Source organism: Hypanus sabinus, chromosome 30 (genome assembly GCF_030144855.1).
Source record: "Hypanus sabinus isolate sHypSab1 chromosome 30, sHypSab1.hap1, whole genome shotgun sequence".
Classification (NCBI taxonomy): Eukaryota; Metazoa; Chordata; class Chondrichthyes; order Myliobatiformes; family Dasyatidae; genus Hypanus; species Hypanus sabinus.
The window spans coordinates 37,141,504-37,155,183 of NC_082735.1; the positions used below are offsets into that span (position 1 = coordinate 37,141,504).

At 39.8% G+C, this 13,680-nt stretch overlaps 1 protein-coding gene across 1 annotated transcript in view; it reads right to left on the reverse strand.

Annotated features, from left to right (window-relative positions):
* The window catches only part of ythdf2 (YTH N6-methyladenosine RNA binding protein F2), a 37,633-nt gene extending 31,307 nt beyond the window's left edge, over positions 1-6,326 (reverse strand). Inside the window, exons 1-3 of the mRNA XM_059954716.1 lie at positions 5,925-6,326; positions 5,716-5,740; positions 1,347-1,426 (exon numbers count right to left, since the gene is read on the reverse strand). Coding sequence (XP_059810699.1) covers positions 1,347-1,426; positions 5,716-5,740; positions 5,925-5,951 — 132 coding nt within the window. The 5' untranslated portion in view covers positions 5,952-6,326. The remainder of the gene's footprint in view (positions 1-1,346; positions 1,427-5,715; positions 5,741-5,924) is intronic.
* Positions 6,327-13,680: the final 7,354 nt, after the last annotated feature.

Genomic DNA, 13,680 nt, shown 5'->3' on the forward strand with positions numbered 1-13,680 from the left:
CAGCTTCTAATTTCCCACAATAAACTCACACCAACTATACTCCGCAAAAACATTGCCAAACATATTTCAAAAATTATACAAAGAGCTATTAAACATAATAATACCGTAAGTTAGCTCTTCTATATATTTTATTTTTGCTTTCTAAAACTGGCCATTAATTCAAAATGAATTCAACTCAACATTTACCCCAGAGACAATGAAGTAGACTAAAGGATAATATTGCTTAAACATTAGCAAAAATTCGTCAAAAACTTCATGAGAACTCAAAATAGTTCTCTATTTAAAACAGTTTATCTATTTATTCAAAAATACAAGCTGAGAATACACATTCAAGCAAGGGCTCCCAATCTTTTTTCATGCCATGGACCAACACTATCAAAACAAGGACCACATGTTGAAAACCCCTGCAAGGATGAAATATAATTTTCAATCATTCTGCGTCTTAAAGCAAATACTGGAAGTTGCTTTTCAGATTATCTCGAAATAAAAGAACGTGTCTTTCTTCACATCAAAAACTATTTGTTGGGAACCAAGAAGCAAAACAGAGGATTTCCAAGAAATTTTGGAAACATCTCCTCAGCAAACAATTTATTGATTTCCGATACTATTGTTCATTGACAGGCTCGAGTGTCCTCACAGAAGGCCTAAACAACCAAGAGCCGTAAAAATGTTAATGTGCCACATAAAGGTCACTAATACTGAAAAAAAGTGGTAAATACACAACTACAAGAATAAGGGGACAGTACTTTATGACTGAGTTAGCACAAATTTCTTCACCCACTAGTTTGATGGTCAACTAAAGAACCCCATGAGGGGCCAACATAATCAGTTCTGATAGTGTTGAGTTAGGAAAGACAAAATGTTTTGGGTCAAGGAATCTGATACTTAGGTCCTGACTGTTTGCCAAGTTAGATTTTATGTCCTTTTCTTTATTTGACATCTTCCTGCTCCATGGAAAGCCACACTACCGATTTCAACCTCAATTGAGGAAATGGTTGACAGTTAAGCTGTGGCTGGAAAGAAAGAAAAGATACAGAACTGATGTGGAAAGCCTATTTATGATATTCCTATAAAATCCAGGAACACTGAAAATATTGGGCTGCTTGGACACAAATGTTTCTCATGACAATATTTACATATTGTAACTGCAAAGAGTAACTGAAGAAAGGCTATATATTTAAAATAACACCAGAAAATTGTTCTCTCATTTCACCTTGTGCTGGGGTGCTGGTAACATTATTCTGGAAGAATAAATCACAGCTTAATTCCACTGTGCTATAACATTGATTAAACATAATTTTCTTTCCCAAAAAGCACAAATTGTTATTAAAATTCCACACACTCACCTGCCTAGTCTGAGTGTTCAGATAAGGCTCAAAATCGTCATCATTCAGTGCATCCTTTTGGTGAACCGCTCCATTTTGCACTATAAAAGAAATAATCAAAGGATTATTGAGATGCAGCACAGAAATCAGCCCTTCAGCTGACCACAATCAACAAACACCGGTCCTGCTATAACACAATCTATTCCTCCACACATTCCGACACTATCCCATTCCCAGATTCTACTAGTTAACCACACACAAGAGACAATTTAAAGAGGCCAATTAACATACTTATCTAACTTTGTGATGAAGGACACCAGAGCACCTTGGGCAGGTGTTCCCTACCTGGGGTCCACAAGCCCCTTGGTTAATGATAAGGCTCCGTGGGATAAAAAAGGTTGGTTTCAAAGGTACATTTAATGTCAGAGAAATGTATACAATATACATCTTGAAACGCTTTTTCTTTGCAAAACAGAGGGGTGCCCCAAAGAATGAATGACAGTAAAATGTTAGAACCCCAAAGTCTCCCCTCCCTCCTGCACGTAAGCAACAGCAAGCAACAACTCCCCCTCCCCCCACTGGCAAGAAAAGCATCAACACCCGCCACCGAGCACTCAAGCGTGCAGCAAAAGCAACAGCAAAGAAGCAAACTTGCAGTACTCCAAAGGCTACAGGGTCACCCGGTACTCGACATACCACAGGCCCTCGTTCTCCCTACTAAGGGAGAAAGAGATGTCTCCATTTCACATTAGAGGGAACCCACACAGTCACATGAACAAACAAGCTCAGCAGGTCAGGACTGAAACCAGATTACTGAAGCTGCAAGGCAGAAGCTCTAATCTTTCCAACCTCTTTATGCCATGGACCCCCTACCATTATATGAGGGGGTCTGTAGACCCCAGGTTAGGAGCCCCTGCATTACATGGCGATGGGAAAGAAATGGGAGATGGGAGACAGAAATGCAATGAGAACCTAAGATTTTTAGGTCACACTACCAGAAAACACCCAAAGATCAACTATAGTGCCAAGTAACTAACCAAGATTGATCTGCTTACAAATAAAATTGAGGAGTGATATAAAATCAGGCGAAGAGAAAGCCACCTCTTTTAGCCTCTCCTAAAGAGCAGCTTTCAGAAAGAGAATCAACAAAACTAATCATATTTGCATCCTTACCAGACACTTACTCTTGCACTTAAGCAACGGTTTGATTTGCATGACTCACTAACTCGCCATCTACTCAGTAGGCCAGACAAGCACGTGGTGTAACCATTCAAAGATATGGCATTCCTGCCAAGATAAAAATGCTTAATGCCTATGAATAGCAGCTTAGCTTTCCTGTTGCATGCTTTTGTTAATAGGGCATATCACCACTTTTAAAACTCCAGGCAACCAATAATAAGTTCCTTGTCCAACACTTGGAATAAGTACAGTGGATTCCAGACAAATTGGGCCATTGGTTAATCAGGGCAGCCACTTATATGGGACAACGCTTAAAGAACAAAAGCGAATCGAGAAAATTACCAGGATTCCCTTCATTTACTTGGGACACTACGCCGCTTAATTAAAGCAAGAGAATGTTGTTGAGCAGGTTCCAGTTAGCATCAGTCGCATATATTTGTGAGGCTGTTATAACACTACACCATGCTTTGAGTGGACAGTTTTTAAAAAATGGTGTCAGTTGGATGTGTGTGTTCAAAAAGCAGTGATTTTTGTCAGAAAATACTATTGGCCAGAAATGAGCAGCAAGGCAATTCAGAATTGTTTTGCTCACTATGATTTCAACCATTCAGGCTTAAAGATGCCAGAAACAGCCAGCAGCAAAAATGAAATCATTTCACTACTTCAACAAGTTGGGGACTATGAAGAAGTTGAAGGTATGGACAATCACCTCGAATGTTACAATGAAAATCAGGATTTGGAGGATGTAATCATTGAAAACATTGTATGAATATAGTCCATTATCTGAAGTAGGCATCTGCGCTGATTTAGTTCATTTACAAAAGAACATGGCAGCGTACAGTGGATGAATTCCTCCATTAATAATTATAAGTAATACAGTTTTATAATACTGTGAAAAGTATCTATAGTGTACAAATTTGTCCTGAATCTCATTTAAATACATCATTTGTTAGTTAGATGGTAATCTGCTTTTTTAAAAAAATACCTCAACTCTTTCCATGAAACTTCAGCTAACTAGCACAGCCACTTAATTGGGCTAAAACGTACTGGCCCCGATGTGTCCCAATTAACCAGAATACACTTCAGAAGCACCAGAAAATAGAGGATACTGGTATATAAATACTTCCATATTAACATGAACTACAACTCCACAGAAGATAAATGAAGTAAGTGTACTGTCTTGTATGCTATTTAGTTACAAACTGGAAAGTCAGATTTGATACCATGATGTGCTAGACCATTCTATAATGTCTCAGCAATGCATGTCCAAGGAGGTACAAAGATACAATGACCACTGAAGAAAACGCAAAGCTCTTGACATATAAAACACAAAATTTAATCCTTCCAATCAAACAGCACCCCAACAATATTGGAGCTCACATGCAATAAATGGCCAATCTTTATGTGGCAGACAACTTGTGTTACAAGTTGGAAGAAAATTTGGGGATTAACAAGGAAAATCGAGATTGGAAATATCAAGCCAAGTCTCTGGTTTGATACCTGCCATGACGAATCAGCTGCTGTTTGCATCACAACTAAAATCACACTAAAAATAACACTACTTTAAGTGGGAATGCTAAATCTTTGGAAGCTTCTAAACTATGCTAATAACTGCAGCAAGTGATAACGCAACCTCTATGAACACAGTCACAAATGCTTTCATTTGTGCTGGACTTGTATTTAGAGATCACACACCAATGCTGGCAGAGAATCCAGATGCATCTTTCCACAAACATTAATTTGGCAAACACAAGCCCAAAAATGTGAAACGATTATCCTAATCCGTCCTTTTAGTTAAATTATTGGTCAGCCTGAAACCTGTCCAGGGATTAACTTTACTCAGTTCCCACATATATTTAACCTATACTTGGGACCCATTGCCAGATAACCAGTAAAGTATACAAGAAAAAGATTTCAGGACAAAGAAAATGTTATAATCTGGAAGGTTAGATTCATCAAGACTTAAATAACCAACTTGTTATGGGCAAAGGATATGTGCTGTTTGGCAGAGATCAATTACTAATTAATGCAATAATTAGAAAGGTAAAGCATTTAATTTTGATACAATGATGTAAAAGCATATATTGTAACTACAAACATATTTATATTTGAAAAAATGTTTATTTTTCCACAAAGGCAGAACTACAGGTTACACTCAAACCAACACAAATTCATTTCCTATACAAGAATAAACTATGGAAGGGGAAAAAATTGTTCTTGCCTCAAAAAAATGACAGTGAACAGTACAAAGACTGAAGAAAAATGGAAACAAAATGTTGCCTGCTGCAGGAAATGATACAAAGCACAATAAGCATATTTAGTTCACCTAACTGATACCAAATTACATTTATTAAAATAATTGTTTACATTTAAACACAGGAAATATTATATTATGGACATGACATAGCTAAAAGTACAAAATGGATCCAAGCATCCCCAGCAGGTGAATGTGTTTATAAAGTTAGAGTTTTCATTGGAGAGTTTATTATTTAAGATTACTTATTCAATAAAACTTGTGACACCAGAGACCGCAGGTGCAGTGATCTGCAGCAAAGAGCAAACTGGGTGAAGGAACTCGAGGGTCAAGCAGTATCAGAGTTAATGCGATGGTCGATTCCCTGAACCAAAACTCCCCAATTTACGGAAGTGGAATACAAAGACTATTTATTTGTATAATCTTAAACCCTCAACTCGTGGAACTGCGCCACAATTGAAATAAAAACCTAAGTATCTCGAAGAATTGCGATCAATATTCGAGAATATAAAATGACGATGGTATTAAAATACATTAGTCATTCTTCCTGTTCATGGGGAAATGTGCGTCTAAAACAAACTTACTTTAAGACAAACTCCCATTCTGGGTTCACACCTTAAGAGGTATAAAGGTTGGGGTGCGTCAGAAGGGAAAGATAATTGGAGCGGGAAGGCAATTCAACAGATGTATCAGGGGACTGACAACTCGAGACCCAGGCTTTTAGGCCTATCTACTGCCCTTTCCCTCTTGCCCTCACCAAGCACACAAGGTTTTCTTCATATCAGGGGCTTGATTCGAGAAGGCAGGCCCGTTCTTGCGAAAGGAGGAAGAACCAAGCCCCGCTCCCGCCTTTCACACGCGGCCCCAGCCACCATTTTAGAATCAAACCCCCGGACAGGCCGAAACGGCAGGGCCTTCCGCCGCCCCATCAGGAGGGAGCGAACCACACTTTCTTACCTTTGTTTCCTTGGCCTTTCGGTCTCTGCGGCAGTAGGTTTCCACCACGGTGAGCAAAGAGGGAGAGAAGAAAAGAGGAAAGATCATTAATGGAATGCCGAGGCTGCGGCCTAACAGCCACAACCACCACCCTGCCCGCCTTCCTGCCCCGTCTCCCCGTGTAGAAATCGGAACGCCGACCCCGGCCGGTAAACACTGACGGTCCATACCTGATCCAGGACGCTGGTGGCCGACATTTCTTCATGAACCGAAACCGGGGGGTGGGGAGGGGGAAGGGGGGAGAGTCGCTACGCGGGTCCCGAGGCTGTGGGCTGGGCTCCAGCGGCCTGTCGAAGGTGGGGGTGCGGGAGGGCGCCGCGCAGAGATCGGGATTTATTTATTTTTTTCCTCCACCTCCCCGACCGATCGATCCGCGCCGCCGGTCTTGTGAGCGCTCTCTCTCTCTCGACGGCTCGCCGCTCGCTCGTCGTTCCCCGTCAGGGCCCGCTGCTCCACTCGCTCGCTCCCTCCCGCACACAATGGCAGCGCCGCTCACATGGGCCACAGCGGAAACCCAGTTTACAAGAGAACCGCCTGCGCACCGAGCTCGCCCCGCGCACTCCCCCGCCCCCCTCAGGATCACAGCAGACCCGGCTCACGCCGTCCTCCTGACACAGCGCCCCCTGCCACCGGCCTCCATCCCACACCTTCCCGCGGGAGGCCACTCAGCCCATCTGCCAAAATACTCGATGCTTGCAAATAACTAAATCAGGCGTTCCCAACTTATTTTAAGCCATTAGTCCATGGACCGGTTTGAAAACCCCTGAGCTAAGTTAAAGGATGATAAAAGGGGAATGAATCCCGAAATATTCGGCATGTTATTAACAGACAGACTTGGTAATTGAAACAATTTCTATTTCCCCTAACCAAACCAAAACCTTATGGTACTGTACCCCTTCACAAGTCCTTCAACCTCCTTCACTCTATGGAGAACAATCCGAGTCTCACCTTGTAACTGAAATATTATAGTATTTTTTTAAAGATTAAAGATTACCTTCAATTGTCACAAGTACGTCGAATAGGAATTGATGCCCCAGTCACTGGCACTGTAAACCACTACGTTATCTGTAACGCTAACTTGCCACCCAAATTCCATGAAATAGTCTAAGAACCCCAATAGTTCTGTTTGCATTCTCTCTCAGATCTTAAATTCATTTCTAGTGTCAAAGCCAGAATTACGTACCAGGTTTGGGCCGTATCCATGGTTGACGAAAGAGAGGTAAAGTTTCTGTTTGCAAAGGTTCCATCATGAGTAGATTATGTTCAACTTTCTTCACAGCAGTGTGACTCTTCCTCCATCCAGTTTGACTGTTGGTTTTGAATTGGCTTCCATCTCCTTTCAGTCATCTGATCTTAGACTAACAAATTTCATCTCCCTGCTGGTTCTTCTGTCCAGACCTCAAGCACGAGTTGTCTGATTATTGAAACTGCTGCCTTGGAAATTATTTCTACTTTATTAAAGTCATTCATTATATTGAACACACTAATGAAATTGCATCTCTACCTTATCTTCTCCAAGGGAACAAAATTGGCTTCTCAGCCTCTGCACATTCAAGTCCCTCATCTCTCATATAATTTCAGTAAATGTTCTCTCTACCTCCAAGAAATTTATATCCTTCCTAAATAGTGGCCCTAAACACCCAGCTGGATGCATCTTTGACAAAATATCAACACAAGTCATTTTCAAATTATTTTCTTTCTTATAGTAATAAAGTCAAGGCATTCTGAACTTGAACTGCCGGCATTAACGTACCACTTTCCAGACATAAACATGGATCTCTCCTTTCCTGTGTCACTTTAAAGTCATACTATTCTTGCAAGTCCCTACAAAGGATCACGAGGACTGCGGAGAGGATCATCGGAGTCTCTCTTCCGCCCATTACAGATATTTATCGTACTTTGCGTACGCAGGGTCCTTAGCATTATCAGTGATTCCAATAATTTCTTTGATGCCCCCTACCATCAGGCAATGGGTAGCATAGCATTAGGACGAGAACTGTTCAGATGGGAAACAGCTTCTGCCCCCCAGGCCATAAGGCTACTGAGCTGCCTGCCACCACCTAGGTCTCATCACATATGAAGCACCAATACTGTTTACTTTTTAACTTGTGTTGTATATGCACTCACCATATTATTTGCTAGTTAATGTGTGTGTTATATGAACTGTTTTGTGCATCATGGTACGGAGGAACATTGTCTTGTTTGGCAGTTTGCATGTGTATGGTTCAACAACAATGAATTTAAACTTGACATTTCCTCTTTCACTTTAAAATCATGTTATTCTTGTTGGGAGGGCTCTTTGATTATCTTATTTGCAGAAAGAAGTGTAGACGGAGTTAATGGAATCAGAATGAGTACCCTACAGAATGGGGAACAAGTGTTGAGGTATTTGAAATTTGTCAGATTCCTTGACTGTTCTGGCAGGTGACATGCATTCAAGCATGTCCTTGACTCAGAGATTATATATCAGGAAGATGACTGACTTCTGAGACGTTGGATAGAAAGGTGTGATCGATGCAATTGGGTGGGACTCAGCCCTACACCATTTGAGGTCTAATCATTACTGAGGCATCTCTAAGGCTTAAGCAGCACCACCTAGACACAGAAGCCAGGCAACATTGCACAGACACATCTATCTCAATTGTGCAAGTGTGGCAGCAGGCAGGATCCAGAAAGATCTGGTCCATTAGGTTTCTCCATATTCTCCTGAATCCTGCTCTGCACCTTCTGTTTATTATGTTAACTGGTTTATATCATCTGCAAACTTTAAAATTATGCCCTTCATGCTCAAGTGTTGAAAATCAATACACATGTAAATTCAATAACCACACATATGTACATACAACACACACAGTGGATTCCAATTAATTGGGCTATTGTTTAATCAGGGTAGCCACTTATTTGGGGCAACTCTTAAAGAACAAAAGCTAATCAAGAAAATAGCCAGGATTCCCTTTCTTTATTTGGGATACAATGTCACTTAATTGGGACAGGAGAGGGTTGCTGAACAGTTTTAACTAGCATCAAATGCCTGCACTTACAACATACTGAGAGTGAACAGTTTTTAAATAGTGTCTGTTTCATGCGCTTGTGTTCAAAAAACAGCGATCGGTGTCACTGATAGTTGATGCGAAATAAGCAGAAAGACAATTCAGAACCATTTTACTCATTGTGTGTTTTCAGGCGTTCTGGCTTGGAGATGCCAGAAATGGCTGGGAATGAAAATGAAGCGATTTTACTACCTCAACAAGTTGGAATTTGAAGGTTGCTTGAATGTTGTAATGAAATTGAAGATTTGGAGGATGCAGTCGTCAATACCATTGTATGAAGGAAGTCCATTATCTGTACTATATGTCTGCGCCGATTTTGTTCATTCCATACACTGGATGAATTCCTCTGTCTATAACTAGTGGAACTAATACAGAGTTTTATATCTGAAATTTCAGAAGGAGAAGCTAAAGTCAAATGTATAGGTATTACAGTATAGTAAAGGGAATCACAGAGGCATGGGAGAGGAGTTGGCCAGAATTGATTGGAAAAGAACACTGGCAGGGATGATGGCACAGCAGCAACAGCTGGAGTTTCCAGAAGCAGTTCGGAAGGCACAAGATAATTTCATCCAAAGTGAAAGAAGTATTCTTGACTGGTTAGGGCATGAAGGGACACGAGGAGAAGGCAGGAGATTGGAGCCGAGAGGAATATTGGATGAGCCATGATGAAATGGCAGAGAAGACTCAAAGGGCCAAATGGAGTAATTCTGCTCCTATACTTTATGATCTTGAAAGTACTGTAATAGTATCGATAGTGCTCCAATTTGTTCTGTATTTCATTTAAATACATAATATATTGCTCAGTTAAATGGTAGTTTATCTTTTTTATACCTTTTTAACTATTTCCATGAAACATCAGTTAATTGGGGAAGCTGCTTAATTTAGGCAAAAATATATTGGTTCTGATGTGTCCCAATTAATCAGAATCCACTGTGTATATAACTTTACCAGCGTCTGTTGATTGCTCTTTGACTGAGCTTTTTTTTTGAGTTCAAGAGTTTCTGACATTGGTTTACAAAATTATGGGCTTAAGGAAAGGGGTGAAGGACCATGCCTCTCACAGATTTAAAGTGGCTGGCAAAAAGATCCATTGTTATATTTTTACACAGTGAATAAATGATACAAAAAGTGAAGTATTAAAGTGCAGTGGATGCAAACTGAACGGTAGTTTATGAAGGTAAAATTGAAGGTTAAAAAAATGCTGGGCTATTGGAAAGGGGCCAGGCAGTTGGACTGTCTCAACGCAACACAGAAGAGCACAGAATTAATATGCTCAATTTCCTCCTGTGCTGTAGGTACTATATAATCACAATTTTCTATCATGCTGTGTGCTAATTAACTATCACATTTGTCTTATAGCTCCAATGCCTTTATTCCAGAAGTATTTCATTGACCTCACAGGGTTTAGCATATTTTGGGAGATGTTCATGTAAATGTGTTTCTTCTCTGCGAGTATCATGGAATTCAAATTGACCTCAGGACAGCAATCATTAGGGAAGACCGGTTGTGAGACCAGAATGATCCACAAATAGACAAACTTAGAGCGCACACCCTGTCCAAGGAAAGTATTATGGGCCTTTTCAAATTGTTTACAGAATCAATTAAGTGTTAAGGTCATTAGGTAAGAATTAGAAAATAAATATTTGAGTCAAAGCTTCCATGACGAAGCCAAACAAACTATAACTTGCTGTTTGTTAGAATTGTTCAGTATAAACCAATTCCCCTCTATGGAAGATAGACCTTATTTGAGAAAACGCTATCAAGTTTTTAGAATTATTAGATCATTTTGCCAGTAGTGATTTTACTTTTAAGTTCCGGTAATTAATTACAATAGGTAATAGCTCTAGAAAAGATGCAAATAAGATTTACAAGTATATAATGCCAGAAATAAGGGTGGATATTTATTTCCTTTGGAAATAAGGCTGAAGATTTGACTACATAACATTTAGGGTTATATTTTTACTTCCTCCCTCATCATTCATTCCCATCAGTCTATGACTTACCAAAGCTATGTCACTAACACCTCTTTTTAGCTTTTAGCTTATAGGAATTGTACCTGTGTTTTGGAAATATTTTGAGTTTTAGAAATTGTTTGTAATCTGGAAATCATTCATACAGTAGAAATCCTTCGTGAGTTTTTAAACGTTTTTCAAGAATGTTTTCTCATTTTAAATGTGTATCACTAAAACTAAATGAACTGTGTTTAAACTACTTCACTAACTGGAAGTATCCCCTCTCACTGCTCAAATAGTGGGTATGTGATCCAGCCTTTCAAGAGTAGGTGGCTGTAGTATGAACTCCCTTTAGAGAGGGTACCGTAGCTATCTACATAGGACAGGACTTGACATCTTCAGAATCGGGTTTAATATGTGGAGAAATTTGTTGTTTTTGTTGCAGCAGTACAATGAAATACATAATAGCAAAAAACTAAATTACAGTAAATATACATGTACACACGCTAAATAGTTAAATTAAATAAGTAAAGCAAAAACAGAAATAAAATAGAGGTCGTGTTCACTGATTCAATGCCCATACAGAAGTTAGATGGCAGAGGAAAGAAGCCGTTCTTGAAACATTGAGTGTGTGCCTTCAGGCTTCTGTATCTCCTTCCTGATGGTAGCAATGAAAGAACAAGGCAAATCTGCGTGATGGTGGGGGGGGGGGGGGAGGATCCCTAATGATGGATGCTGCCTTTTTGAGACATTGATTCTTGGTGTCCTAGATACAGCAGAGTCTAGTGCCCATGATGGAGCTAAGTTTACAACTCTCTGCAGCTTATTTTGATTCTGTGCAGTAGCTCCACCCACCCCATACCAGATGGTGCTGCAGCCAGTTAGAATGCTCTCCACACTACATCTGTAGAAATTTGCGAGTGTCTTTTGTGACACATCAAATCTCCTCAAACTCCTTATAACTGCTGTTGTGCCTTCTTTGTAGCTGCATCAATATGTTGGGTCCAGAATAGATCCTCAGACATATTGTCACCCGGAAACTTGAAATTGCTCACTCTTTCCTTCTGATAAAAGTATTCCTTTGATCCCTCAAAAAGTTTGAGTTCAGAACTTCTTGGAGAGCATACCCAATACTATGACACTACACTCATTTTTAAAAATATTCCATGGAAATTGAATATGCGATTTATTTTCATAACATAATCTCTTGCAAGGAGTGCAGCAAAGATTCACTGATACATTACCAAGACTCCCAAGACATACTATACATCCTTTCAAGGGTTTGGTTTCCACAATGGTATGTTGTTTCACATGTGAGATACATAATATTTTTGCTTTCTCCCATATCACTCATTCTTTTTAGTCTAAGACTTGCCAAAGCTATGCCACTACCCCCTCCAACATTTCTCATTTCTAATAACTTAGAAAGAACAGGGAGAACAGGCACACAGACACATGAATATCCGGAAATTCCTCTCCTAGCTGCATACGCAACCTGTTCCATCATTAGTGGAAATAAATCTTATACCTGTTAACAGAATAACACTACAGGAATACTTTTGCCAGAAGGAATGCAAGCCTCAAAGATTCACTACTACTTCCACCTTCAAGAGCAAATGAAGTAGTGAATACACTGGCCTGTGAGTAGTGCCCACAGACCACATGGAACATTTTAAACACTTTAATGCTGTGCCAACTCTGGAAGACGATACAATGAGTCAAATGTGCTGATTTTTTTGCTGCATAGTTCTATGAATAACAAAGTTCAAAGTTTGAAGTACATTTATTATCAAAGTATGTATTCTTTATACAACCTTGAGATTCATTTCCTTGCAGCTACAAAAGAAACCTAATAGAACCCATCAAAACAAAAGACCATCAAACACCAAATGTGCAGAAAAAAATCAGTTATTACACCTTTCACTGACATTGCAGTCATTTGAAGTCCCTGAAATCCATATTCTTGATTGAATCAAAGCATGTATAAATCAAAACAGGCAACTGCTGTCAAATTACCGAATGAATTACCTAGTTATCAACAGAACTAGACTTCCATCTCTCAAACTAGATACATGTATCAATGTTAACCAAAAATGATTCTTAAGTTTGTAACTTAAAATTCATTTAATCCATGATAAATAAAGCTGCAGATGCTGCAGTCTGAAATAAGAATTAAAATATGGGGAGATCTCAGCCAGCAAAGCTGCAATTGTGGAAAGAAGGGAAAAAAATAGTAAATGTTTCGATCAGGGACCCTTACTCAGAGAGTTTAGTTTTCAAAACAGAACTGGGGAGATGAGAGAGATACAAGATGAACAACTATGCACTCAGTAGACCCTTTATTAGGTATCTCCTATACCTACTGAAAATGAACTGAAATGGGTCGTGTTCTTCTGCTGCTGTAGCCCAACCACTTCAAGGTTCGACATGTTGCTTGTTCAGAGATGCTCTTCTGCACACAACTATTGTAGCGCGTGGTTATTTGAGTTACTGTCACCATCCTGTCAGCTTGAACCAGTCTGGCCATTCTCCTCTGGCTTCTCTCATTAATGAAGTGTCTTCTCTCACAGAAATGCTGCTCACTGCATGTTTATTTTTTTTGCACCATTATCTGTAAACTCTAGAGCAGGAGTTGCCAACCATTTTTATGCCATGGACCAATACCATTAAGCAAGGGCTCCATTGACCCCAGGTTGGGCACCGCTTCTCCAGAGACTGTTGTGTGTGAAAGTCCAGATCAGCTGTTCTGAGATACTCAAACCATCCTGCCTTTTACTAACAATTATTTCACAGTCACTTTGATCACTGTTCTTCCCCATTCTGATATTTTGTCTGAACAACAACTGAACCTCTTAACCACTTCTGCATGCTTTTATGCACTGAGTTGTTGCCATGTGATTGGCTGATTAGATACTTGCATTAAA